Genomic DNA, 24,953 nt, shown 5'->3' with positions numbered 1-24,953 from the left:
GATGACGCTAGCTAATTTCAAGCCAATGGCTATTTACAGACAATGTATTTCACACGAAAAAAACGTGGTGTTTCTGAGTAATGTTTCAAAACTAATTTTTCTAGGTGAGTACCCTTGCCCGAAATGGGCACGCATCCATCTAGCAAATCTGCATTGCTATTGGCTATCGGCATCAGCATCACCATGGTTGGAAGCAAGAGAAGTTTGCCAGCAGACAAGTGGAGGTGACCTTGCTGGTGTCTACAGTACTGAAGACCAGAAATTTGTCCTCACCACATTTTCCTCGTGAGTAACCAGTCTGCATTATTTCTTTCTAAAGTCCTTGATGTGAGAAAGAAGGAAAGAACAACATCAATGTGTAGCCCACAGAGATGTTATACCATAGACATAATCATATAGACATAAGCCACAGACATTTATAATGTTTGGATAGATAGATAGATAGATAGGTATATCTGTTTATGTTGCTGTGTTATTATATGTATCAATCAGTTTACCTGTGTGTTTGTCTATCTAGTGGAGAAAGTGTGTGGATCTGGGTGAATGATGGAAGGAGAGGGGGAGCACACCATGCAGATGAATCTTTCACACAGAGCTACCAGCGAAGGGAGAGGGGTGGTGAAAGCCAGGGGGTCTGTGATCAGATGGCCCTTGGTTCAGTGGGACAGTGGAGGACTATTGCTTGTAGCAGAAAATACCCTTTCCTGTGTCAGAAGAAGGTGCCAGGTAATACCTCAAGATGGACAGTTCTCTCTCTCTTGTTATCTGTTAATGTGATGGGAGGCCTGCGGTATTCCATTGAGAAGATTATATTTTCTTATATCATATGGAAGATTATTTTCCCCAGTATTAAGAGTTGTGTATGTACATTTATTGTACGTATATTATGCACAATAAAAGTATTATACTGCATTTCACAGCACTTTGTAAACTGTTGTATAATGATATATGCAAACATCAGACTGTCACACATGCTTCTGGTCTGAGGAAACAATAACAGAAAATGAACACTTTTCCCCATTCGTTCTCTGTAGTTTCCCTGCCATCTGTTGACACCTACTTGACAGGGGTCCCACTGATGTCCGGGGTATACACTGTGACCCAAGCCTCAGTCCTCTCTACTTCCCCAGACCCAGGACAGCAGAGAGTGGAGGTAAGGACAATTAAATTTAAATCAGTGATTTTGTAATGTTTTGTTGGGTTGAGGACAAATGTGTTGCAGTGCAAATGGGGACACCAAGAAGTCCAAGAGAGTATGGAAAGATGTTATACTTGCATGTGTTGCATATTGCTCTGCATCAGAATTGACATGTTTTAAATTATACTGTATGATCGGACAGAGAGTTTATCTTGGACATACTGGAGCTCATACTTTCCCAGTTTTAACTCTGACAAACACATTTGTCCTTTGCTAATTATTGTTATATGTTACATTTTGCTGTTGTGAGACTAAGGAATCACATGATGGCTTCCTAAGCTAACTGATAGCTAACATACTGAAGCAAAGGAAAACAATATTAGCCGTAACGTTAGTGTAATGCCTGGAAATCCAGATTTAGTAGGTCACTAACTTACTTGCTAGAGCAAATTGCTACCTTTTGGATGAGAAAAGTGGAGCTTCAATGTTTTGCAAAGCAAGCTTGGAGCAAAGCCAGCACTGTTAATATGGCAACACCAAAAAGTTAACTAGTGGACAGCGGGTTTAGGTAAGGTAAATATGAAATGATGGGGAGATCTGCCTGTTCCCAACCAATTAAATCAGATAATCTCTGTTCTAAAAATTGACACTGGGGCTGGAGTATGGGGAGAACTTTCACGCATTAAAAAAATTTAATGGCATATGAATGTCAGTAAAAAGTGTCATAGGATACTTTATGATTAAATATTTTTGGATGGTTTAATATTCTGTGTAGAAAATGAACCAACAAATGTTGGTTCAAAAATAACACTTTTTGTTGTAAAAAAAGAAATATATTCATCCAGACAACCAACCTTGTGTTTTTTATGCATTTATATGAATGCGCTTGAATTACTCATATCCTTATTTGTATCTATAGTTATGCTGGCCGAGAAGTATCTCTGTGCCCCTCACTGACCTCCCTTTAAACCTGTTGATCTACTAAAATCATCCTTTTAAATTTGAATGTGCCTGTGCAGTTAGCTCAGTTAACACGTAGATTTTTAAATTAATTGGACTTTAATCTTAAATAGGGGTCACAAAATGGAATATATCTGACTGGACTGTAATGTTAAGTGAAGATTGATAACTTCATCTCGGCCTAAATTTGTCAAACTACTTTTGCCAGCTCCCTGATCCACCCATGGCTGGGTAAGGTAGCTAACTATCTAGTATAATAAAATTGCATGTTATTGTACTATGTAACTGCCCAGAATAAACCTTGATATTGTTTTAAATTTTGCTTAATTTTTTTTTCCAAAAAATAAAGAATATAACATTATATGACTTAAAAACCATAGCGAAATTCACAGTTCAGATGCACTGAAGTTTCTTTCACTGAGATGTTATTGTTGCATGGTAGAGGAATTGAGTTGTTGATTGTTGTGTGTGTGTGTGTGTGTGTGTGTGCAGATGATGTTGTTTCCAGGCCTCTGGTTCAGCCACGCAGGACAGGTGTTGTCTGTAGAGCTAGTGACGCAGCCCAGTCAACACCATACCTACGCCAAAGTGCAGATCCTGCGGCCCTACTGCAGTCCCAACCTGCACCTCATACCCCCTGGTAAGCCAAGGCACAGTTTTCAAATCTTTACGTTTTCACGATCAAAAGCATCATACTATTATACTTTTATACTTTGTGATATTATGCTTATTTTTCAGTAATTAAATGCTAAAGCTGATTTTTGTCATTATGTGTTAGGGACTTTATAATCATGCTCTGTGCAGTCTGCTGTCTGGTTAAACCTTCTCTCTCTGTCTTCTGACTCCTCTTCCTCCTTCTTCCTCCACAGGCTGCAGCTCTCTCCACAACCCCTTTAGCTGCTGTTCCCCAGTCCCCCTGTGTAACACCACAGGTGGCTGTGTCACTGGACATTACTGGTGCCATCTGCTGGAGAGCTGTCAGCCAGTGACTAGCCCTTGTAGCTCATATCACATGCCGAATGGTGGCCCTACTTTCCCACTACCACCCCGCTACCCTGCTTTGGCGCCCTTCTACCATTTGGTGGCCGATATGTCCCTCAGTTTGCCCCCCAGCTCTAAGCCTGCCCATATGAATGTGAGTGTTATGCAGGCATACATACACTGGCATTTTACAGACACACAAAGATCGGCTGGCTCTGATGTTAATGGAATATCCTGGGAAACAAAATTTTGTCCTTCAGAAGAAAAAAACACCCATATTACTGGTATTACCCTGCTGAGGTGTTTGTAAAGAAGGATCACAGTCTAATGTTGGGCATAGTACAATGTGTACAACACGTATGTGTGTCATTGTGTAATTGGTTGACTTGGCTAAATTATCAGATCAGTATCATGGAATGAATAGCTTTGATTGGAGTGCTGTTACTATGTATTAAAACAATGTTTTTGGTTTCTTTGTTTCTCATGGTTGTCCTAGGTGGTGTTGCCAGAAAAGGAAATAAATGTATATCCAGATGACATCTTGGCAGTGCAGCACACCGGGCAGGTGGGGGGCTTCTTACAGTGCCTGAAAAGCTCTGATTCTGCCTGGCGCCAGAGTTACTTGTCCTTCCAGGGGACTAAGTGGGGCGGTTGGTGGGAGGGGGGATTGTCTGCCATGCCAGTTGGAGGACAGTGGGCTGATGGGGTGGTGTGTGACTTGCGGGTGCTCTATGCGGACACACTGCATCCTTATGCTGTCTCCCCAATGCTGAGCACAGGACAGAATGAACCCAGTGGCTACTCATACATGGGGACGATGAGCACCCCATTAAGGAGCACCCAAGCCAGAAATCCAGGCCAGGCACAAAGTCCTGTTTCAGGCCTCCACATTGTGCACCCCATGCTGGATAAGGAGGGCCGGATAAACCTCCCCATCAATGTCCCTACATTCATCGTTATCAAAATACTGTCAGGGTTCAATGTCACCAGCACCTGGTCGGACCCCATTTTCCAAACCAGGGTCCCCTTCCTGTCCTCCTGTCCCCCAGAGCTGCCCATGTCCCACCATGGCTGTGAGAGAGACACCTCTGATACGTGGTTCTCTCATGCTACTGTGGTGCTCTCCACCCCAGGGTCCCATATCCTCAACATCAGTGCATCGAACAACATCAGCTCCCAGAGTGTGTCAGTGCAGCTGCAGGGTCACCAGCCCGTGACAGGGCTCAAGATGCAGCCCCATGGAGATCAGAGAATGCTAGTTGATGTTTCACAGGTAGGATATCCAGTGTCTGTTTTCTTCTTTTTATTTACTATTATTTACTATTATTATTATTATGTTATTATTAAGTCATATGCATGTTGACATCTGTTTTCTTACATGGCTGCAGGTATTCCAGGCGATGGTGGACAGTGGCTCATCAGTTAAATACACCTGGGTCATTGATAACCTGGTTCAATTTGCTTATGAAGGACAAATGTACAGCGTGGTCTTCAAGAAGCCAGCAGAGTACAAGCTAAATGTAAGCAATACTGTTATGTCATGATTAAACTAAACACACTCTTGTTACATGCATGATGAGAGGTTCACTATATAATAGCCCTGAACAAAACAATACAAAAAGCAGAAATAAGTGACCAGATAACACTGATAAGTGATGTCTACTCAGCTATCCTCATGCTGACAGGTACAATGTAACTATTTACCCTCCTCCCTGCATCAGGTCACAGCATCGAATCCTGTGAGCTCGCAGTCCCTGGAAGTGAGGCTCACAGCAGAAATGATGGTTCCTCTGGCTGATCCCACCTTCCTGTCTGTTGGGGAGGTCGTTGCTGTCAATGCCCAGCAGCTTTTCACCCTCAGAGTCAAGGTGGACATCTCCATTGGGATCACCTTCTGGTAACCTGATTTATAAGCTGTTGTAATGTAAACTATTTAATTCATTTTGAGTGCGTCTCATTATATATATGACTTAATCCCTGACTGTGAACAGGCACTGTGAAATTGTATCAGTGTCCTGTATTGTTATATTTAGATATTAATTATTATTTTTATTATTATTTAAACATCTTTTTCCTGCAGGTGGGACTTTGGTGATAACAGCCCAGGTGTCAACCATTCCTTTTCTCCTCCATTGGAGTCTAGAGGTTCCCAGATAGAGCAGGGAGTGAGACAGATCTACCTGCAGGATTCTGTGAGCCACACCTTCATACAACCAGGTGAAAGTCCTTTAGTACACACAGGACATGCAGGCCTTTCCCAATAATTATTTTCTCTTAACAATAAATAACTGAAAATTCTGTCATGTCTTCCTTGAAATTGTTCTGAAGTGTTTGCTGATTTTAGATTTTCCTTTGTATTTTTGTCTCATCTAGATGATTACATGCTGAGGGTACAAGTCTTTAATAGATATGACAGGATTGAGAAGTCTGTGGTGGTGAAAGTGCGGAGTCCACTGGCAGGACTGCATTTGTCAACCACCCCTGCTATCCTTATTGTCAACCAAACATTCGACTTGGAAGCTCTGCCATGGCCTTCCCCATATGGAATATTGTACACATGGAACTTTGGTGACAATTCCAAGGAAGTAAAAGGATTTGACTGCAAAGTTAGGCATATTCTGAGAGCAGCAGGTGTATATAATGTGACAGTCAGCGCCAGCAACACTCTGTCTGCTCTGACATCTTGGATGCTTGTGGAAGTTATTGAAACAATCTCTGGACTCCAGCTGAGCTACAGTGGACCCAATGAGCTGGGCTCCACCACTGTAATCAAGGGCAGTGTCTGTTCCGGCACCAGTCTCCTTTGGACGTTTGACTTGGACAATGGGTCAACATTTAAAAACCTCACTGACAGCCACATTTCTTACATCTACAAGTCCCCAGGGAATTATTCTGTCATAGTAACTGTGGCTAACCCAGTTAGTCAGGCAGTCCAGAAAATCAAAGTGGAAGTCTATACATTGACTATAACTGGGATCTTGCCTCATGGCTGCTTGGCGAGTGGACAAGAGGTTCATCTCAGAGCACTTGTGACAGGGAATGTCCCCACATTGATATTTCATTGGGACTTTGGAGATGGAACTCCTGTGACCATTATCCAGGGAAATTCCCAAGTTGCGCATGCTTACTCCAGCCCAGGGAGCTATCAAATCAATGTAACAGTTTTCAGCTCTGTGGGATCTCATTGTTATCATACAGCCATATGCGTCGAGTCCCTCATAACTGCCGTAATTTTAAACTCCTCAAGTGAAGCTGTAGCACTGGGGAAGGAAGTATGCTTCAATGTGTCTGTTTATCCAAAGCTAATCCATCAACATACTTACCAATTTCTGTGGTATAACAACTCTAACAACATTTATCCAGGTAGAGGCCCTTCTCATTACTGTTTTGTATTTGAAGAAGAGGGAATCCATCAAGTTTCAGTGGTAGTCAGTAACAGTATCAGCAACAAGACAGCAAAAGCTCTTGTTACAGTCCAAAAGCCTGTGACAGAACTGATTGTAACACATGATGGTCACAGTGGTGCAGTGATCATCAACAAGACTTATTCTTTTTGGGTAGAGACTTGCTCTGGCACCAATGTAACTGTGGAGTGGGATTTTAGAGATGGCTCTCCCAGAAATGAAGGCAAGTATGTTTCTCATGCCTTCACATCTGCTGGGAGGTATACAGTCTCCATCACAGCTCAGAATGCGGTGAGCCAGGAGTCTGTAGCTTTAGATGTGGACGTATTGGTTCCTGTGTCCAGCCTGGCATTGAAAATCAAACAGCCAGTTCCAGAAGTAGGGGAAGAGACAGAGGTACTGGCAGTATTGAATGTCATGAATAATGTTAGCTTCTACTGGTCAGTGAACCCTTCCATCCCACCTGAGTTAGGAACATCAACCTTCAGGTATATATTTCCCAAGGCGGGTGTTTACCAGATTTATGTGACTGCACAAAATGCTGTTAGCAAACAGGAGGCCACCATTGAAGTTGAGGTCTTAGAAAGGATACAAGGGCTGCACATTACCAGTGAGAGTCTGGTATCCATGAGGTATGTACCAACTCAGGAAAATATCCATTTGTCTGCTTCGGTAATTCAGGGTTCTCACTTGAGTTACCAGTGGCAAGTTCTTGAGAATGGAATAATCAAGACTATATGTGATGGAGAACATTTCCAGCTGTTCACAGAAACACCTGGGGATATTTTGGTGGAGCTGATAGTGTCCAACAGTCTAGGAAGAATGAACAGTAGCATTTCACTCAGGGCAGTAGAGCGTATTTCAGGAATCATGATCTCAACAACAAGGGACACTGTGCCTGTAGGAAAGCCTGTGAAGATCTCAGCGAGTGTAAAAACTGGGACCGACCTCCAGCATCTCTGGTATGTTGGCGACACCCTCTCCCCCTTACCATCACACGTGCCCTTACTTCTTCATGTGTTTACAAGTTTGGGCTCTGTTGTTGTCAGAGTGTCAGTCAGGAATGTGCTTGGCTCTAGTGAAGCTACTAAACAGCTCACAGTCCAGGAGGAAATATATGAAGTCAACTTCAAGATAAATCATAAAACAAATCCATTCTTTGTCCCGTGCATTTCCCCTGTGTTACTCCTGGGATCAGTTGAAAAAGGAACTGGCCTAAAGTGGGAGTGGAAACTTTTCATGACAAATGGTGGATCTGCCAGTTTGGGCAACAAGCAATCAGTTGTATACTCCTTTTTGGAAGCAGGGGTTTACCAGGTATTTCTCAATGCTTCAAATGACATCAGTTGGCAAACAGTTTCCCATAGAGTCACTGCCCAGGATGCTATTCAAGGCCTGAGTTTGAATGTGAGTGGCTCTACAGTCTGTGCTGGTGACCCCATTGTTTTTACTCCAATGATCTTTAAAGGAAGTGATGTACAATTTTCGTTAGAGTTTAATAATGGGGATTTTTTAGTGAATCTGGTCCAAAACAACTTTACAACCTCTAACCTTCCAGTAGGAAACCATACAGTCAGAGCAAGGGCCTGGAACCAAGTGAGCACCTCCATCGTGGGTCTGATTGTGCAGGTGGTGGAGAAGGTCAAGGGACTAAGGCTAGTTAACTGCTGCTCTTTAGTTTTGGAATCTATGAAAGAAACCAGCTTCGAGGCAGAAGTGCAAAGTAAATCTCCAGTTATGTACCATTGGATTTTCCATTTAGTGGGATACCAACCCTCATACAAAGAAGGGCTACAGGTCTTCTACATTCCTCCCAGCAATGGCTCACTGACTGTAAGCCTGGAAGCAAGCAATGGTTTCTGCTCACAATCCTTGAGTGAGAGGGCAAACATAGAGTGGCCAGTTCAGGACGTAAGAGTTGTCTGTAATTCAACAGGAATTTATACTGACTTCTCTGTCACCTTTTCAGCCGTCACAAATAATGGCAGCAACCTGGTTTTTCAGTGGGAATTTGGCGACTCCGCTGAGGAGACAGTAATCACTCAGTCACACACTATAAGTCACCTGTATCGCACTCCTGGCAGGTACATAGTGCAGGTTACAGTTTTCAACAATATCAGCCGTGTTGTGGCACAACTGCCCATTGAAGCAAAGAGACTTGAGTGCACCCGTCCTAAAGTCTCCCTGGTCCAGAAACAATCTGTTATCCTGAGGTCCAGACCAAGCTACTTTGAGGCTAATGTGGATCTTCAAGGCTGCATCATGTACAAGACCAGCTACATGTGGGAGGTGCTTCGAGCTCCAGGCTGTGGTGAAGATGACAGAATACCTCTGGTGAATCTTACAGATGTGACCACACCATTTCTCATGCTTCCCAAGCGCATACTGGCTGTAGGATCCTACTGCTTGAGGTTCACTGCTTGCATCCAGGACACACCTCTATTGCAGCAACAGAGCATCAGAATCACTGTGGTCCACAGCCAGCTGGTCCCTGTGATCAAGGGAGGATCACACAGACTCTGGTCAAGTCACAGAGATCTATTATTGGATGGTACTGAATCACATGATCCTGATGTTGGATTCCAGGAAGGCAAGCTTCTGCAGTATCACTGGGATTATATTGTTGAGGTAAGATTGTTTGCTGACTTCTCTAGCTAAACACAGTTGAGGATGAAAGTATATAAAAAAGTGGCCCAATCCTCAATTTAAGTTTCCATGCCCTGTGGATTTCTTGTGCTGCACTGCTCTGTTCTTTCAGCTGTATGTTTCATTTTCTTTGCTGTCAGAACACAAAAGATCCTTTACCTCCTGTGCACAGCAATAGCAGCATCCTCATGGTTCCCCGCCAAACGCTGAGGCCTGGGAATGTGTATCTCTTCACTCTCACTGTTCAAAAAGCAGGGAGGTTGCCGGCCTCCACAACTCAGTCTGTAAGTCCTAAACCATCTTTCTTGCCTTTTGCTCAGTTTCACAGCTAAATGTAAATCACTGCAGTTCGGTAAATGCCACATCAGTGCTAAACAAAGTGGCAATGCAACCACCATTACCGTTATTGTCAAAATTATTCCTGCTTTCCTGTTGGCTCTCTGGCGCCCCCAGGTGGCAGTGCAGCAGGGACAGGTGCTGCCAGTGAGTGTGGACTGTGTATCCTGCAGCACTCTCCTTTCCTTCCACCACAGTCTCCCCCTAGCCCTCTCTGGAAAGTGTCCCTCTTGCAGTGGTATTACAAAGGTACCATTTCCACATCACGGTTTCAGAACATTTCATTTAAAATTAATGTGACTTTTATCAAATGTTTTAAAATTACATTAATTAAATTTCACTTTTACTTACAGATTGTGTTAATATGTTTACTGGATTGTTGTGCAAAATAGAGTATAACACAAAAGACTTGCAAACAGGAAATCTTTTTAATGAAATTATGGTATCTTAATATTTAACACACCTCTGTGTGTTATATATTCTTACATAATCTCTGTTGTGTCTGCAGTACAAATGGTCCGCTGAAGGCTCAAATGATGAGCTCCTGGAGCTGAATGAATTCACAACCTCCACAGGAGCCACTGGTCCAGACCTGGTGGTCAGACCAGGCGTGCTGCTGGATGGACTGACCTACACCTTCACACTCCACATGTCTCAACCTGCCGTGGGGCTCTGGGGGTCTGCTAGCATAACCTTGCTCCCCAACCGTCCCCCATACGGGGGAGTATGTACACTGACCCCTGATACAGACATTCGTCTCCTGCAGACTGTGGTGACTTATGCTTGCTCAGGTAAGAACATGCATTTCCTGCAGTTCCCATAAGCCCCATTGTTCAAGGCTTTCTTTGACGTGCTCCGTTTTGTTTCTTTTTACATTGACAGGTTGGGTGGATGGAGACAGTGAGCCCACCCAGCTGATATATACCTTACAGGCGGAGGTATGTCAGGATGATAGCCAATCAGGTTGTCTCTTGACCCTATACAAAGGCACCCAGCACACCTTTGGGACCCTAGTCCCTTTGGGCTCCCATGGCTCAGGTGGAAATGTGTCTGTCATTACTGTGCTGGTGAAGGTAGAGGATAATCTGGGAGCCACTGTCACTGCACTGAACAGGTAAGCAGGGAGCTGGAATGAATTGACCATCTAGAAATGATTCATAAAAATAGATTAACGTAACGTGTAAAGATTCTTGATGATTCTTGTTGATTGGTCATCTGCTCCATGCTTACTCAACGCTGTTGCAGGACATTAACAGTACTGCCACCTAATGAAGGTGAAGCACTCACGGATTGGCTGAAGAATAAGAGTCAGTCAGAGCTGTGGGCTCTAGTCCAAAGAGGAAACCCCCAGGAAGTAATACCTTTCTCCATCGCTCTGACCAGCCAGCTCAACCAGGTGGGTGTGCCGCACACGCTAGAATTCACAGTGCGTGCGACCTGCATTCAGCGCTGTGCTCTTTATCCGGGCCTCGCACTGTGCCCTGTGTCCTGCCGCAGATGCAGAGCGTGAGTGAGCAGGACGTCCAGGACAGGATGCTGATCCGTGAGAATGTAACGCGTGCGGTGGCCTCCTTCCCTGTCTCCTCACTGCGGGATGCCGCGCAGGTCAGCTCTGCTCTGGCACAGTGCACGGTAAGCTCCCACACGACCCAGTAATGCCACACCTCAACAAGAGAGCTGCACAAGAGCGCTGGCGCCCGCTGTATTACTGGTTACTGCGCTGCACAGAAAACACATATAATACCAGTCAACAATTTGGACACACTTCTCTTTCTTTACTTTTACTATTTTCCACATTTTAGACCAATAGTAAAGACATTGAAACTATGAATAAACACAAACGGAATTATACAGTGACCAAAAAAGTGTTATAAACAAAAATATTGTCTTATTATGTTGTAGATTCTTCAAAATAGGCAAGAATATTTTTCAAAATTAATTTTTTTCGGAAGGAAATTTCTACATGGGCATCAACTTCACAATTTATGTTTGTCTAAGGAACAAATTTAGCATTAAGCACAAGTCTTTAGATCTTATCTTAATTAGGTGTGTCCAAACTTTTGACTGGTACTGTATGTGAGGCTGTTGCGATTCACTCTTGACTAGAAGTACTTTTTCATCTGATTGGAAGTGTAAAAAAACCTCCTGCTGTGTGATGAAAAGCACTGTGTTCGAGAATACCAGAAACAAAGCAGGGTTTGGCTCATCTGGTTGGCACAGACTGCCGTCACTGTGTCTTTAATGAGCAGTATGAATTTATAATTGGGTGTGTGAACTCTGTGTGTTTGGCAGGCGGTGCCCGGGGAGCTGGCATGTGAAGGCTGTCAGGAGACGGTGCTGAAGGCTGTGGAGAAGATGATCGCAGTGATTGGAGAGCAGACGGAACCTGGTGATGTCACTTCCCTAGACGCTGGCAGGAATATTCTACACATACTGGGTACAGACAGGAACGCTGCATTTTTCTAAGACATTTCAAACAGGCAGACATTTACTGGTGCCATTTACTGGAGCTGCAGTTCCACTTGAAAATTTCCATGTATAAATGAATAAATAATAAAAAAGTAGATGGAAGGTTTTTCTTCAGCTCTTGGGTTGCGCATTTTCATTAGTTTGAATGTCTGTTTCTCTTCAGGCAGCTCCATGGCTGCAGCTGCGGAGTCCACAACCAGGCCTGAGCCCCGCAGCCAACCTGGCCGGCTTGGCAGCTCAGAGGCTGTAGTGTCTGTCTTTGGCCAGGCGGGGGAGCTGATGCGATCTCTAATGCAGACTCGGATGCGAGGCGAGGAGGCCCTGACTCTGACAGCCCCGCGGATCAGAGCGGTGGGGCGGCGCAGTGACCCGGCAGACCTGCTGTGCACTGAGCACTCCGGCCCCTGCCAGTTCCACATCCCCCACAGCCTGAGCGCCCAGCTGCGCGAGGGGAGGGAGGAGGTGGTGCAGATCCTCCTGGGCTTCGACGGGAACAACGGCCTCGTGCCGGCCGCCCGGCCGCCCATCTCCACCACGTTGGCGGCCATGGAGTTCGCCACGCCGCAGGGCCAGCCCATCCCCATCGCCAACCTGCCGCCTGACCGCGCCATCCGCGTCTTGCTGCCGAGCCGCCTGTCCTCCGGGTGGCCGGCGGAGGGGGAGGGGGCCACCGCTGTCAACATCACCCTCCCCGCTGAGGGATCCCTCAACTTCACAGTGAGAGCTGTTGACACTGACCCCCATGCAGGGCTCTTCCTTGCCTTCAACTTCAGCCTGCTTCCAGGTAGCCTGCCTAAGATAATCTTCACCTCAATGAAGCACCTTTTATGACATTCAAGATAAGCTAACTCTTGTGAGTCTGATCTTGCTATTGCCAGTGAAGGGAGGGTAGCTTCCACTTTCTCCAGATTTTTTCTCTGCAGTAAACATGAATCCCTTATCTAAAATATACAGCTAAAAACAGCACAAAGAAACAACATCAAAAGCTCCATCCGGTGAACTGTATTTGTGTGTATCTGTGAAGGAACTGGTTCAGAGAGCAGCGGCAAGGTGAGAATCATGGTGGCCAGCCAACCAGCCCCTACTCTGTCTCAGCATTCCTTCATGCGGGAGGTGTACTTCTCTCTCTCTGCAGAATCTCCTGCCGTGGAGGAGACCATCTTCCTCACACCCCTGTGAGTCCCTTAATAAATACTGTCTCTGCTCATTCGCCCTTGTTGGTACAAAAACGATTCACATCGATGTATGATATAACCTTAAGAGACAGGCAATTTAATATCTGCGTTACTGAATCCACACATAAAATGTTTCCCACTTATAGTTCAGAGATATAAATATTTTAATTACTTTTTTAAAAATATGTATGTAATATTCTGCCTTTCACTGTGTTGTCCATGGATACATATGATTAATTGGTGTGTGTGTCTGTGTCTGTTTATGTGTGTCTGCGTATATGTATGTGTGCGCAGGCAGAACAGCTCTGGGCAGGAGCTGCATGTGAATGTGACCAGCTCCCTGACTGGCGGGACGGTCCGGGCGTCGGTGTACGTGTTCACCTCTCTGTGTCAGTACTTCAGCTTGGAGCAGCGGCGCTGGAGCAGCGAGGGCCTCAGCCCTCTGAGCGGCAGCAGCTCCCGCACAGCCCACTGCCTCACCCAGCACCTCACCATATTCGGGGCCAGCCTGTTCGTCCACCCCGACGCCGTCGTGCTGCTCCCGCCGGTGCGTCACGCAAAATGAATCCCTTCCGACAGTCAGGGGGAGGAACTCTGCACGCGGAGTGGTCAGGGTTACTCTTTTGCATACACAGACCAAAGATGGTGTCTTGCGTTTCCAGTGAGCGCCACAGGGAGACAGCAACAGACTTGCACTCAAAAATGTCTCTGCAATACATCACCATCAGTCTTACTCAGAGCAACTCAATAACGCGAGGAAGCGAGCGGCATTTCGGTATGCTTAACATTTTATTTAAAGCCGAGCTGATTTGAAAAGATGAAGTGAGGTGGAAATTCTATTCCCTGTTCTTTCTGCTTGCAGCCAGAGGGGCCTGTGAGGAACGTGGTGGTAGGAATTGTGTGTGCGGTCCTGCTGCTGATGCACCTGCTCATCGCTCTCTTCTCGCACAAACTGGACCACCTGCACAGCACCCGCGCCAGCACTGTCCCGCTCTGTGGGCAGTCCGGTCACTACCAGTACCGAATCCTGGTGAAGACCGGTTGGGCCAGGGGATCTGGTAAGAGTCAAGGGGAATCATTAGAAATCTATGGTCCTGACATATTGAAAGTCTCCTAAGTTATGTGGTATATGTGACTTTTTCAGCGCGAATGTAGTTATCATGGTTTCCATTAAAACCTCCCAGGTCATTTGGGGTTTCCACACGCATATATGAGTAGATGAGGCCTGTGGAGATGTGGGCTGGTGGTGGGGCTTGTCACAGTGGTGGAATTGTTGGCGTTTTGCCTCCCCAGGCACCACAGCTCACGTGGGAATCAGCCTGTACGGTCTGAACAAGAGTGGGTCACGCCACCTGCAGCGCGAGGGGGCCTTCCAGAGGAACGCTCTGGACGACTTCCAGGTGGAGACCGATGCCAACCTGGGAGAGATCTGGAAAATACGCATCTGGCATGACAACACAGGTGTGTGCTCTTTTAGTCTGTGGGCAAAAAATCTGTGGTCCCTGCATTGACTGGAATACAGTATTATCTAGTATATACATGTATTATGTGCACTGGTGTTGTCATTGTCTCCAAGATTAAGTCTGCTGTTTATGAAACTGCGAGCAGAAGCCTTGTGAAATTCTCAGATTTACAGGACATCTGCTGAAAATCTGAGATTTAAAGCACAGACTTCTGAGATTTATGCCACTGAAACTGTATGTGTTTATTGTAGGCCTGGACCCAACCTGGTTCCTGCAGCATGTGGTTGTGTGGGACAAACAGACTGACATCATGTATTTCTTCCTGGTGGAGGACTGGCTTTCTGTGGAGAATGACAAGAATGGTGGGATGGTAGAGAAGGAGGTGCTTGCTTCCTGTAAGTGTCTGTATTCATTTGAAATACCATAGAAGAGTCATCTTAAATCTTCATTTACAGTATCTTGGCACTAAGAAGTGTATCCGCCACAGTTAATATTATCATGCACTACTTTTGATCAACAGGATTACACACATCATCACCCACAGTGAGATTATATCCAGTGAGAGACATGTCAGACTGTGCTCCTTCCTCACTTTAGGCCCCCAGGATCTGCAGCACTTCACACGGGTCCTCAGAACCCAGCTGGTGTGCGGCATGTTTGAGCGCCACCTCTGGGTGTCGGTGTGGGAGTGCCCTTCATACAGCAACTTCACCCGTGCACAGAGGGTCACCTGCTGCGCCCTGCTTTTGCACCTGTACCTGGCTGTGGGGGCGGTGTGGTACGGTGCTGTCGGGAACAAAGAAACCAGGTGGATAACCAGCACAATCCACACCAGACCACCCTTTTGTTTTACTCTAGGAGTTTAAAGAGGTTTAGAGGGTGCCTGAACATTGTGCTTGAAGTAAGTCCTCTCCTGTGTCTGTGGCAGTGGTCCTGTGTCGGCCCGCCTGCTTGTGAACATGGAGACTGTTGCCGTGGGGATGGCTGTGTCTGTCCTGGTATTTCCCCTGCACCTGCTCTTCTGTTTCCTCTTCCGGAAGACTGGCAGCAAGGTACACCACTGGTCCCATCCTGGAGAACTGCGTTTGCACACATTACTTCACATTACTGCACCACAGACCCTCTGATTGTATTACTGGGAGGTGTTAATTGATTAGAAATCACCACAATATGATGGTGCCAAACATTTGCGCTCACCCTTTTCAGTTAGATGTGCTTAGATCAGTCTGAAACATCGGTTCTATGGCCATTTCCCAGGTGACAGCAGAGGAGTCGGCACCTTCAACCCCTGTGTCTCAGACAGTGGAAATGGACGTGTACCTGAGCCACCCTGAACTGGCCAGCTCCTCCTTCTTGTCCTTGCCAGGGGGAATGGATTCCATCCTGGACGCCATGTCTCACTCTTCGGTAAGTACACACAACTGTGTGTTTCACTTCCACATGTGGAACATCCACTCCACCATAGCTCCATTGGATCGTAATGTCACCTGGCAGGGAATGGGCATCAAGCACCAGGCTCACATCTTGAACCTGTACATAAATGTCTCCTCAGGATGTTATTGGAAGTTTATCCTCTTTGCGCCCCATCATGTGTAGATATCCCCTAACAGTGTGTACATTGGCTATTGATTTTCTGACATTACCTCTTGCAGGACTCTCTGGGAAGCAAGAACATAGAATCAACCTTTTGGAATGCCTCTAAACTGGGCAATGAGAGGTTAGAGTCCACCTGTTTATTACAAATCATCAATTATTATTTAATGTTTAGATAAATCACTTTTATATGGGTTTTGTGAATTGTGTGCCAATTTTGAACGCTGACATCATTAAAGTGACCTTAAAGGACCTTGTCTTGATGCAGCCTACAATTTATACAAACAACAAACAATAGATTTTGGATTGTCTCTTGATAATCACTTTGTTTTCATTTATGAACATGGGTGTAACCATTAAAATCCTCTTGTCTCGTACCCCATCCCCAGTGAAGCAGATCCATGGCCCTCCTGTGACAGCATCTTCGACCTCCCGGAGCTGCAGGGGCAGCCGCCCCTGAGCCACGCCCGCCTGCTGAAAAGGAAGAAGGCCCTGCTGCAGCTGCGTCTAGGCTCACCGGCCTGCTCCCCAGAGCAGCCTCCGCCCCTCCCTCTGTCTGATCCTGCCCACTCCGGCAGCCTCCAGCACAACCTCCTCACACTCTCCGGTGAGACACTCCACTTCCATCTGATCTGGTCTGAGCATATGGCTGCTGCCTCCATAGCCCATGTGCCAGTCTACATACAGCTGCCTACACCTCACTCAGCCTGGAAAAATTGTTGAACAAGCTATGAGCTGTTCCCATTCATGGCACTTGAAAACATGCCTTACCACTCTGTTTAGTGATTTCCTTTTTATTGGAATGTATGAAGTAGTAAATAGGTAGCAAAAAATCTATGAAAGGGGTGTTTGGTCAAGGAAAGGAGCCATTTCACAAAATGAAACAAGGCTTAACCTGCAAGATATTCAGTCCCAAAACAGGGATGACTGCGGTCTATTGTAGATTTTATTTTATTTATTTTTATTTTCACCCTGCTGTATTGTTATGTCGAACAATCATTTTATGTGAAATGGAAACCTTGCACTTACCAGGAGGCAACACAAAAGTACCTGAGTTTGATTTATGACTACATCCCTCCCACACAGTTCAGAGCTTCACCTAATCTGTTTTCTTTTTCCCCCTCTGATCCCAGAGGAGGACCTGATCCAGTCTATAGCTACGGGCACAGCTGGGGCCAGCAGCACATCCTCAGGCAGAGTGACCTCTGATAGCGGTCGCTATTCACCCTGCGAGACTGCGCTGTCCGACACGTGAGTCACTGCCGCATGCCTCGGACTCCAGAGAACTGCGAAAACTCAGCTGAGTCCACGCATTGTGCAGAATTTCACCGGCAGAGATTATAAAATAGTCCGTCTGACCCGTCGGCCCTCTCACAAGATGCAATTCTGTTATTAATGAGAGGGGCAGAGACGACGATGTTCCTATTGTTTAGGCATTCAGACCTGGGGACCTGCAGAGCAGTAGAGAATTACATCAAATGACATCATACAAACAACAGGGGTGGGGGGGGGGGGCTCTCGGGAGTGGAAAGCAGATCACATGCTTTTATGACTTGCTGTTTCTGCCTACATGGTTCTTGTAAAAAAAAGTTCCCACCCAGGGATCTTTACAGCCGCTCCTTTCCGCTGTGCTAGCCAATCATGGCTCTCATTATCCTCTGTTTGAATCACCGCTTGGAATCAGAGTCTCCTGTGTGTTTTCCAGCCAGGAGAGCACTTGCAGTGGATGGTCAGAGCTGAGCCAGGAGAAACCTTCACACGGGGCAGGGCTCTGCAAGTCTCCCTCCTCCCTGTCCGTGTTCACCACTGCCAGCACCTTCCTGCCCAGCCCCTCCCCAGACTCCCTGGGTACCTCCTCCACCACACGCATAGGTAACATGGGACCCTGCCCCTCAGGACTGCTGACATCACAGCAGACACATAGACATGCATGCATTCACTATCCATTTTCAAATCTGGTAATCCTAACTCTTCCAATCGCGTTTAACAAAAGGTTTACTATTCTTCAACTTTCCAGAAAGCACGTAATTATAAAACTATTAAAAGGGGCGAATGACTCAGCAATCAATGCCATGAGAGCATGATAAAACGTTAGAAGAACATATCTTTAAGCCTGTCTTAGCTAGTTATTTGCCTGTATGTTATCATTGTATTAAGTCTGATAGTCACCAGGATCCCCTGGTGACTCCAGTTCAAATCCAGGGAAATTATTTCATGTATTAATAACTCGTGAAGGAATATTTCAAATTAATAACTCGTGAAGGAATATTTCAAATGTCGGTGTGACTCTGAACTCACTTTCACCTTTTCACCTCTAGTTCTGTTGACAGAACTTTGTTTGAAATGTTTGCCATGGGCTAACTCATTAATTCTGAAAATTTTGAAATAAAATTTGAAACACTTCAATCAAACCTCCCTTGAGCCTCCTTACACTGAGACAAAAAAAGATTCTCTCATTGGTCTCTTGTCATAAGGCATCTGGTATAGACATAGATCCAGTCTTATTGCCACGCCCTGTGCTTTTTCTAGAGATTTGGCATCTTCTTTTATAATGGCAAACATTGAACACAGCATTTTAAATAGTCCAATTAATGCATTGTGTAATTTTAGTACAACCTCCTTTGACTTACACCACGTTTTTTCTTATGTACCTCAGCATCCAGTTTGCCTTTTTGCTGTTTTAGTATAATATCTAGTTCTTGACAGCACTACTGTATTATTCTACTACTATTGCTCATTTTAACTGTGTGCCCTCACCATAATAGATCCTTACTTCAAATCCTTTTTGCCAATATAAAACTTCATCGTTACTGCTGTTGCGTATTAGTCGCTAAGTTTCCATCTACTCTTGCACTTTATTCCTCTCTCCCTGTATTATTAACTTCAGAGCTGTTTGCCTCACTCCAAGTTAATAGTATCATCGACCAATTTGAATGCTGTATTTTGCTATCAACGCCTTTATCAGTCTTACAATATAACATATACTGGTCCTGGGGGATACTCCACATTCCACTCTGTATCCATTATGAGAAACCCTCTTTCTTCAATGCCGCCTGTACTGTGCCACTCTGTCATGTTGACAGATCCCTATAATTTAATTCTTCCCTCCTTTGGAAAATGCATAGAATATGTATAGTGCTGATTGATGTCCAATATTTTACATGATGGCAAATGCAAATTGAACTGACTCTCACATAGTTTCATGTACTGGTGTGATGCCCTTTCTTGTACATCAGCACTTTACTGGCTTGTGTTCAGTTTCCTGCGATTTCTACATTTTTTTGTAGATTTCATTTCTGTTTGTGGTTTATAACTTATCTCACTAAGCTCCTTAAACTCGGATATAATCCACAGGGGACTTCAGAGGATTTTTTTTTTGTAGTTTTTCCCAATACTTTAGCATCCCTTATTTCATGTTACGCAATGCTGCCTGAGTGTCCATTCTCACTTTTGGCCTGTGGCCTATTCACTGTTAAAGCTCTCAGTGAAGCGAAAAGTTGAACTTGTCATAGAACCACATCACCTTTTTCTGATCTGATTTTCCTCGTTTCATTACTATTTTCAAAACGTGTGTTGGATACTCACAGACCGGTCTCACCTCTGTTGCAGGTGTGGCTCGCGGAGCTCCCACCTGGCTTCTTCCCTCCTGGGTGCTGGGTGTGACCTACCTGCTAGCAGGGCTGGTGCTGGGGGGCTGCCTGGCCCTTGTGGGGCTCTACGGCAGCAGCTTCTCCAGCTCCGTGCTCCTCATGTGGCTCATATCTGCCGCCTCAGCCTGCCTGACCTCGGCTCTGCTGCTGGAGCCTCTCAAGGTGACCTAACAAGTGCTTAGCGGCTCCTACATCCTGGGCCCCCGGGTCCGCAGGCCCTGCCCTGTGCATTCTGCATGTAGCGAGAGCATGGTTTTGTTCTGCCTGACAGAGCAAGGGTGTGCGTCCCCACAGGTGTGCGTCCAGGCTCTCTTCCTGGCTGCAGTGGTAAGACCAGTGGACCCAGAGGTGGAGGAGCGGCTGGGTCAGGAAGCTGCGGTGAGGAGAGGGAGAGCGGAGCATGGGGGCAGGGTGAGACCCCCATGTGGATATGGCTTGCTGCACGCTAAGGAGGAGGCCAGGAAGGTGCGGGCCCTGAGATCACTCATGAAGGTAATGCCATTAGCTTGAAACCTGGATTATAACACACTCAACATTAGCAGTGAGCTGGCAAGTGTGGCACTTTACAGCTTTTGAGGATTTTGTCTTTCTCACATTATCTATTGTTTTTGTTTTCAATGTGTAGTTCTGAACCTGCCCAGATTAACCCTTTCACCCATACGGTCACACCGGTGTGATTAGCTGATTAGCCCGTACGGTCAAACCGGTGTGATTAGAGCACTAGATTGGAAAGATTCTAGCTAATGTTAGCTTTGAGGAAACAGTGATTTAATGTTAAAAAGTACAGCAAATGTGGTGATGCAAACTATGAGAAGCTTAATAACACTAATGAAAACATAACAAACCATGTAACATAACATGCACGCTACATAGCATAAAATAAGTAACTTGCAAAAGGGCATAAGCAATTTAAGCATCTGAAATGTTAACAAACTCATCTTTTTCCTTTTACCCCCACTGGCAGAACTGTGTAGTGCACATGCTGTTCCTGCTGGTAGTGCTGCTGGTGAACTACCAGGACAGTGTCCAGGCTGTGCAGGGAAGATTACTGCACTCCGCTGTCAAACGATCTCTGCTCACAGCTCCAGCTGGGATGCTGAACCTCAGCACGCTGACACGGTAAGTGTTCATTTATCGTGTAAACACTGGCACTTGCACCTATGACAGTTCATAAACCCTGTTTCTCCTCAGACGTTTGATCATTTTTCTGCTGATTGTCTCAGCTATGCGCTGTCGAAGAGCAGTGCAACACAAAGCGTAAAAAGAGATAGGGGACTTTCAGCTCAGAGACAGCCCAGCTCAGACTCATCTGTGCTGGTGTCTGTAGGTGGTCTGAGGCCTGGCAGTGGATGGACAACACTCTGGTGCCCTACCTTCACCAGAATCCCCTCTTGCTCCTGGTCGGGTTGCCACGGCTACAGAAAGAACAGTCTCAGGATGGTAAGGCCTGTTGTTCTTAGCCAAAAAAATAAGCAATTTTGTGTTTTGAATTCACTTTCACTTACGGCAAGAACAGTAAAATGAATGTGTTCGCTCGCATTTGTTTTCCTGTCTGCTTTCCCTAGGCTGCTGTGCTAATGTGAAGGATTCCCTGGGATTTAGCAGTACCTCGTTTGTACCCGTCATCCCCGTTTCCTTGCACACGCCATCTGGAGAACAGAGAGACTCAGCGCTCAACAGCTGCTCTGGACACCTCCTCTCCTGGTCAGACATCAATGAGTTACTGCTTCGTTAGTTTCTGCTGTTCCCCGGCTTTTGCCAGACATATGACGGCCTGGTCTCTCATGCCCTAACGATCTGTCTGTGTGTCAGCGGCAGGGTCAGCTCTGTGTTGTCCTCTCCGCAGGCTGTGGCGGCGCGGCCAGTGCGAGGGGCACAGCGGGGGAGGGGACGTGGTGGAGCTGGGGAACAACACGGAGCTCACCCGCCAGCTCCTGTCTGGCCTGCAGAGCACACACTGGATCAACGCAGCGTGAGTCACGCTGTTTGCTTTTTGGATAAACGTGTTTTCTCACGTAGATATCCAGGTGTGTGGTTTATCTTTGACATGCTTTCGCCCTCCCAGGACAAGGGCAGTGTATGTGGAGTTTACGCAGTACCACAGGGAAACCGCCCTCTTTGTCGCCGTGACTATCCGGCTGGAGTGGCCACAGGCCGACAGCGCACTCACCTCCATCTCCATACAGCCTTTTCACATGCCACCATCTTCCTCTGGCCCTCACTTACAGCTCGCCATGATGGTAAGGGCCAGAAAACAACCCCACATTTAGTTGTGCTAATGCCTGCCTCTTTAATCCTTACCCACCATGTTATCACATAACTGTTGTGTTTTAAGGAAGTGGAAGATTCAAATGAGGTGTGACATTATGAGGTCACAGAGCATTTCAAAAATGTCACCTGCTCTTTGCCAGGTGCTGCTGCTGCTGTTCGCTCTGTCCTTCCTGGTCAGTGAGCTGTGGGCAGGGATCAGGCAGCAGGGTCACTGCCAGTATCAAGGACGCCTATGTCTGCAGCTTTTGGTATCTCTGCTGTCATTGGCCACTGCAGTGCTGCGCATGTCCTTCCTCTACGTGTCTGCCTCCAGCCTCTCCCAGCATGGCTCCCAGCCCCAAACCTTCACCAACTTCCACAGAGCTGCCCTGCTGGACCAGATCTCTTCCCAGCTTTCTGCACTCCTGCTCACTGTGCTTGTCCTCAAGGTACTGCAAAGCAATTGACTATATTAAGCAGAGGAACACAGTTCTTACATGTGTGCAGCACCACCTGGCTCACTGCCATTTCTTAAACTTAAAACTCCCACTTGTAATGAACGTGCTGAGCGGGAATGTGCCGCTGTTTTGCTTGCAGATGGTAGGAGTGTTGCGGTTCGTGCGGCGCTGGGTGGTGTTTGGACGGGTTCTCCTGCAGGCGTGGAGAGAGCTCAGTGGAGTCGTCTGCCTGCTGGTGCTTCTGCTGCTGCTCTTCTCGCACACTGGCAGCCTGGTAAGATGGAGACCCGGTCAGCGGTGTGCCAAGGGGAGGTGCCCCAGGTTTGCCAGGCATATGAAGACATGCTCTCACGCCTTAATGATCCGTCTGTGCCAGGGGGAGGCTTTTCGCACTTTAAAAAGCAGCGCTAACGATTACTTGTTTGTCAGTGCTCTTTTTCAATATGTATGTTTATTCTTTTTCAGCACAATATGTTAGTGTGAAGATTTAGGTCATTATAAAGGTTTTCATTAATTTATGTGCAATCATGTATAGTTAGATGGACATTTAAAGTGGTCCCAATATGTAGTTTAGGTTGCACAAAATTTCTGGTCCAACAAATGTAGAGACAGCACACCGTTGTCTCATAAAGGAGCAAATACAAGCTTCCTTCCTTTTTTTTCAAAAAGGAGTGCACTGCTTATACATGTCTGAGTAGGTTACTATGTATTGCAGTTGCACTCAGAGCAGTGTCTGCAGAATTAGTTGCAGTGTTAGTCTGATTATGACACGCGTTAGGATTAACACATGTTCTAGCCAGAAATCTGCATTACGTCCTTTTTTTCTGATTTGTTATTCCACATTGCTCACCAGTTTGGAAAGCTTTATTTTCACTGAGCGTAATTAAGCAACATTGCAGCCTGCCACTGGGAGTCACGCTGGGGCACCTTCTCACCTTTTGTGTTTGTCAGCTGTTCTCCGGCTCGGTGGAGGGTTTCAGGACAGTGTGGGAGGGGAGTCTCACCATGGTGTCTGCGCTACGTGGGCGGGGAGTCATCAGACGCCTGTGCAAGCGACACCCTGCACTGGGGCCTGTGTATTGCATGGCCCTGGTGGGGACGGGGCTGTGGGTGCTGGGACGGCTGTGCGGGGCCGTGCTGGTTCGCTCCTACAGGCTGGTGCAGACGGAGATGTACCGGCCGGTCATGGAGCCTCAGGACTACGAAATGGTGGAGTTCTTCATCAAGAGGCTCAAGCTTTGGATGGGGCTCAGCAAGACCAAGGGGGTACCGCACTGATCTCTTTAATGTTCTTTAAAGAAAATTTCTTGAACAGATTTATTAAAAAAAACAAGAGTTGCTATTTGATGAGAAAACCTATCTATGCACTTGAAAGATCACCACATCCATGTTCATGTCATCTCTCTACAGTTCAGGCACAAAGTCAAATTTGAGGGGATGGTGTCACCACCCTCCAGATCTTCCCTGGGGTCCCAGCTGTCCAGTCTCTCAGCCCACAGCTCACCCAGCCCTCGGCTGGCTTCTGCCCAGTCCCTGGGCTCAGAGGACTCATGCCTCTCTGATGGTTTTGATGCCCAGTACTACTTGGACCGGCTGCTTCCTGCCTTCAACAACCTCCTATCCCAATTTGACCGGGTGAACCAGCTGAATGATGACCTGCATGGCATTGAGCTGCAGCTGCAGGGGGCCCAGAGTAGGATCATCCAGAGACAAAAGCAGCAAGCCAGCAAAGAGCATTCAGTGTGGAAGAGATCAATGTCAACACCCGCTCCCTCTTTCTCCACTCTGTCTCCTCCTTTTCCTCTTCCTCCCTCTCTTCCTTTATTCTTCTCTTGCAACCACACTATCCCTTGCACGCGCACCACCTTTTCTGAGACCTGGCAGAACCCAGACCCATGCAAAACGGCCCAACCTGTCACAGCAGACAGCAGTGGGCCTACACGCAGGGCCTCTGGTGTGGAAAATCGGATCAGGCGAGTCCCAGGACGTCGGGCCTGGCATTCAGGTGCCTCGCATTCTGCTGATGCTGCTCAGAGGTCTCCCCAGGCGCTGTGCAGTACCCTCTATGTTCGCCCCCGCAGTGAGGAGGGGGAGAGGAGTCTGGCCTGTGACAGGGTACCAGTGAAGAGGAGAGCCTGGCACCCTGATGGGCCTGACTGAGCCATGGATGAAGAAATAGACCGAGTGACCCTTCCTTTCATTCGGCAGTTCTTTTCATTCTAATTAAATAAGATTTATCAGTTAAGAAAAGTTTAGTTTCACTGTTTTAGCTTTGTTGATGAATTTTACTTTCAAATTAAAGTAACTGCCATGGAATCTTCTTAGAAAAACTTATATGATTGTGTGTTGGGGGACAATTTGTTTACAGCTGCTCAAATAATCCATTTCTGTCCAAAATATGAAAGTGTCATGACATGGATGTTGTGTTCT

The 24,953-nt window shown here is 46.4% G+C and overlaps 1 protein-coding gene across 1 annotated transcript; it reads left to right on the top strand.

Annotated features, from left to right (window-relative positions):
- The first annotated feature begins 644 nt into the window (after positions 1-644).
- Positions 645-24,683, top strand: pkd1b (polycystic kidney disease 1b). The gene is made up of 40 exons (XM_036527079.1): positions 645-726; positions 1,035-1,153; positions 2,591-2,738; positions 2,968-3,233; positions 3,576-4,352; positions 4,468-4,599; positions 4,801-4,976; positions 5,160-5,296; positions 5,453-9,111; positions 9,270-9,413; positions 9,583-9,714; positions 9,974-10,256; positions 10,348-10,579; positions 10,711-10,861; positions 10,963-11,097; positions 11,758-11,902; positions 12,098-12,718; positions 12,959-13,109; positions 13,404-13,656; positions 13,972-14,167; positions 14,403-14,570; positions 14,824-14,967; positions 15,170-15,380; positions 15,501-15,624; positions 15,830-15,979; positions 16,225-16,289; positions 16,555-16,772; positions 17,299-17,416; positions 17,871-18,037; positions 19,775-19,977; positions 20,110-20,307; positions 20,780-20,934; positions 21,143-21,255; positions 21,381-21,519; positions 21,662-21,787; positions 21,881-22,055; positions 22,227-22,514; positions 22,663-22,797; positions 23,475-23,789; positions 23,934-24,683. Exons 1-40 carry the CDS (start codon positions 645-647, stop codon positions 24,681-24,683), a joined length of 11,901 nt encoding a protein of 3,966 aa, XP_036382972.1.
- The last annotated feature ends 270 nt before the right edge of the window (positions 24,684-24,953 follow it).

This window comes from Megalops cyprinoides, chromosome 1 (genome assembly GCF_013368585.1).
Source record: "Megalops cyprinoides isolate fMegCyp1 chromosome 1, fMegCyp1.pri, whole genome shotgun sequence".
Lineage (NCBI taxonomy): Eukaryota > Metazoa > Chordata > Actinopteri > Elopiformes > Megalopidae > Megalops > Megalops cyprinoides.
Note: the sequence above shows the minus strand (reverse complement) of the source record. Positions and strands in the feature narration are given on the sequence as shown.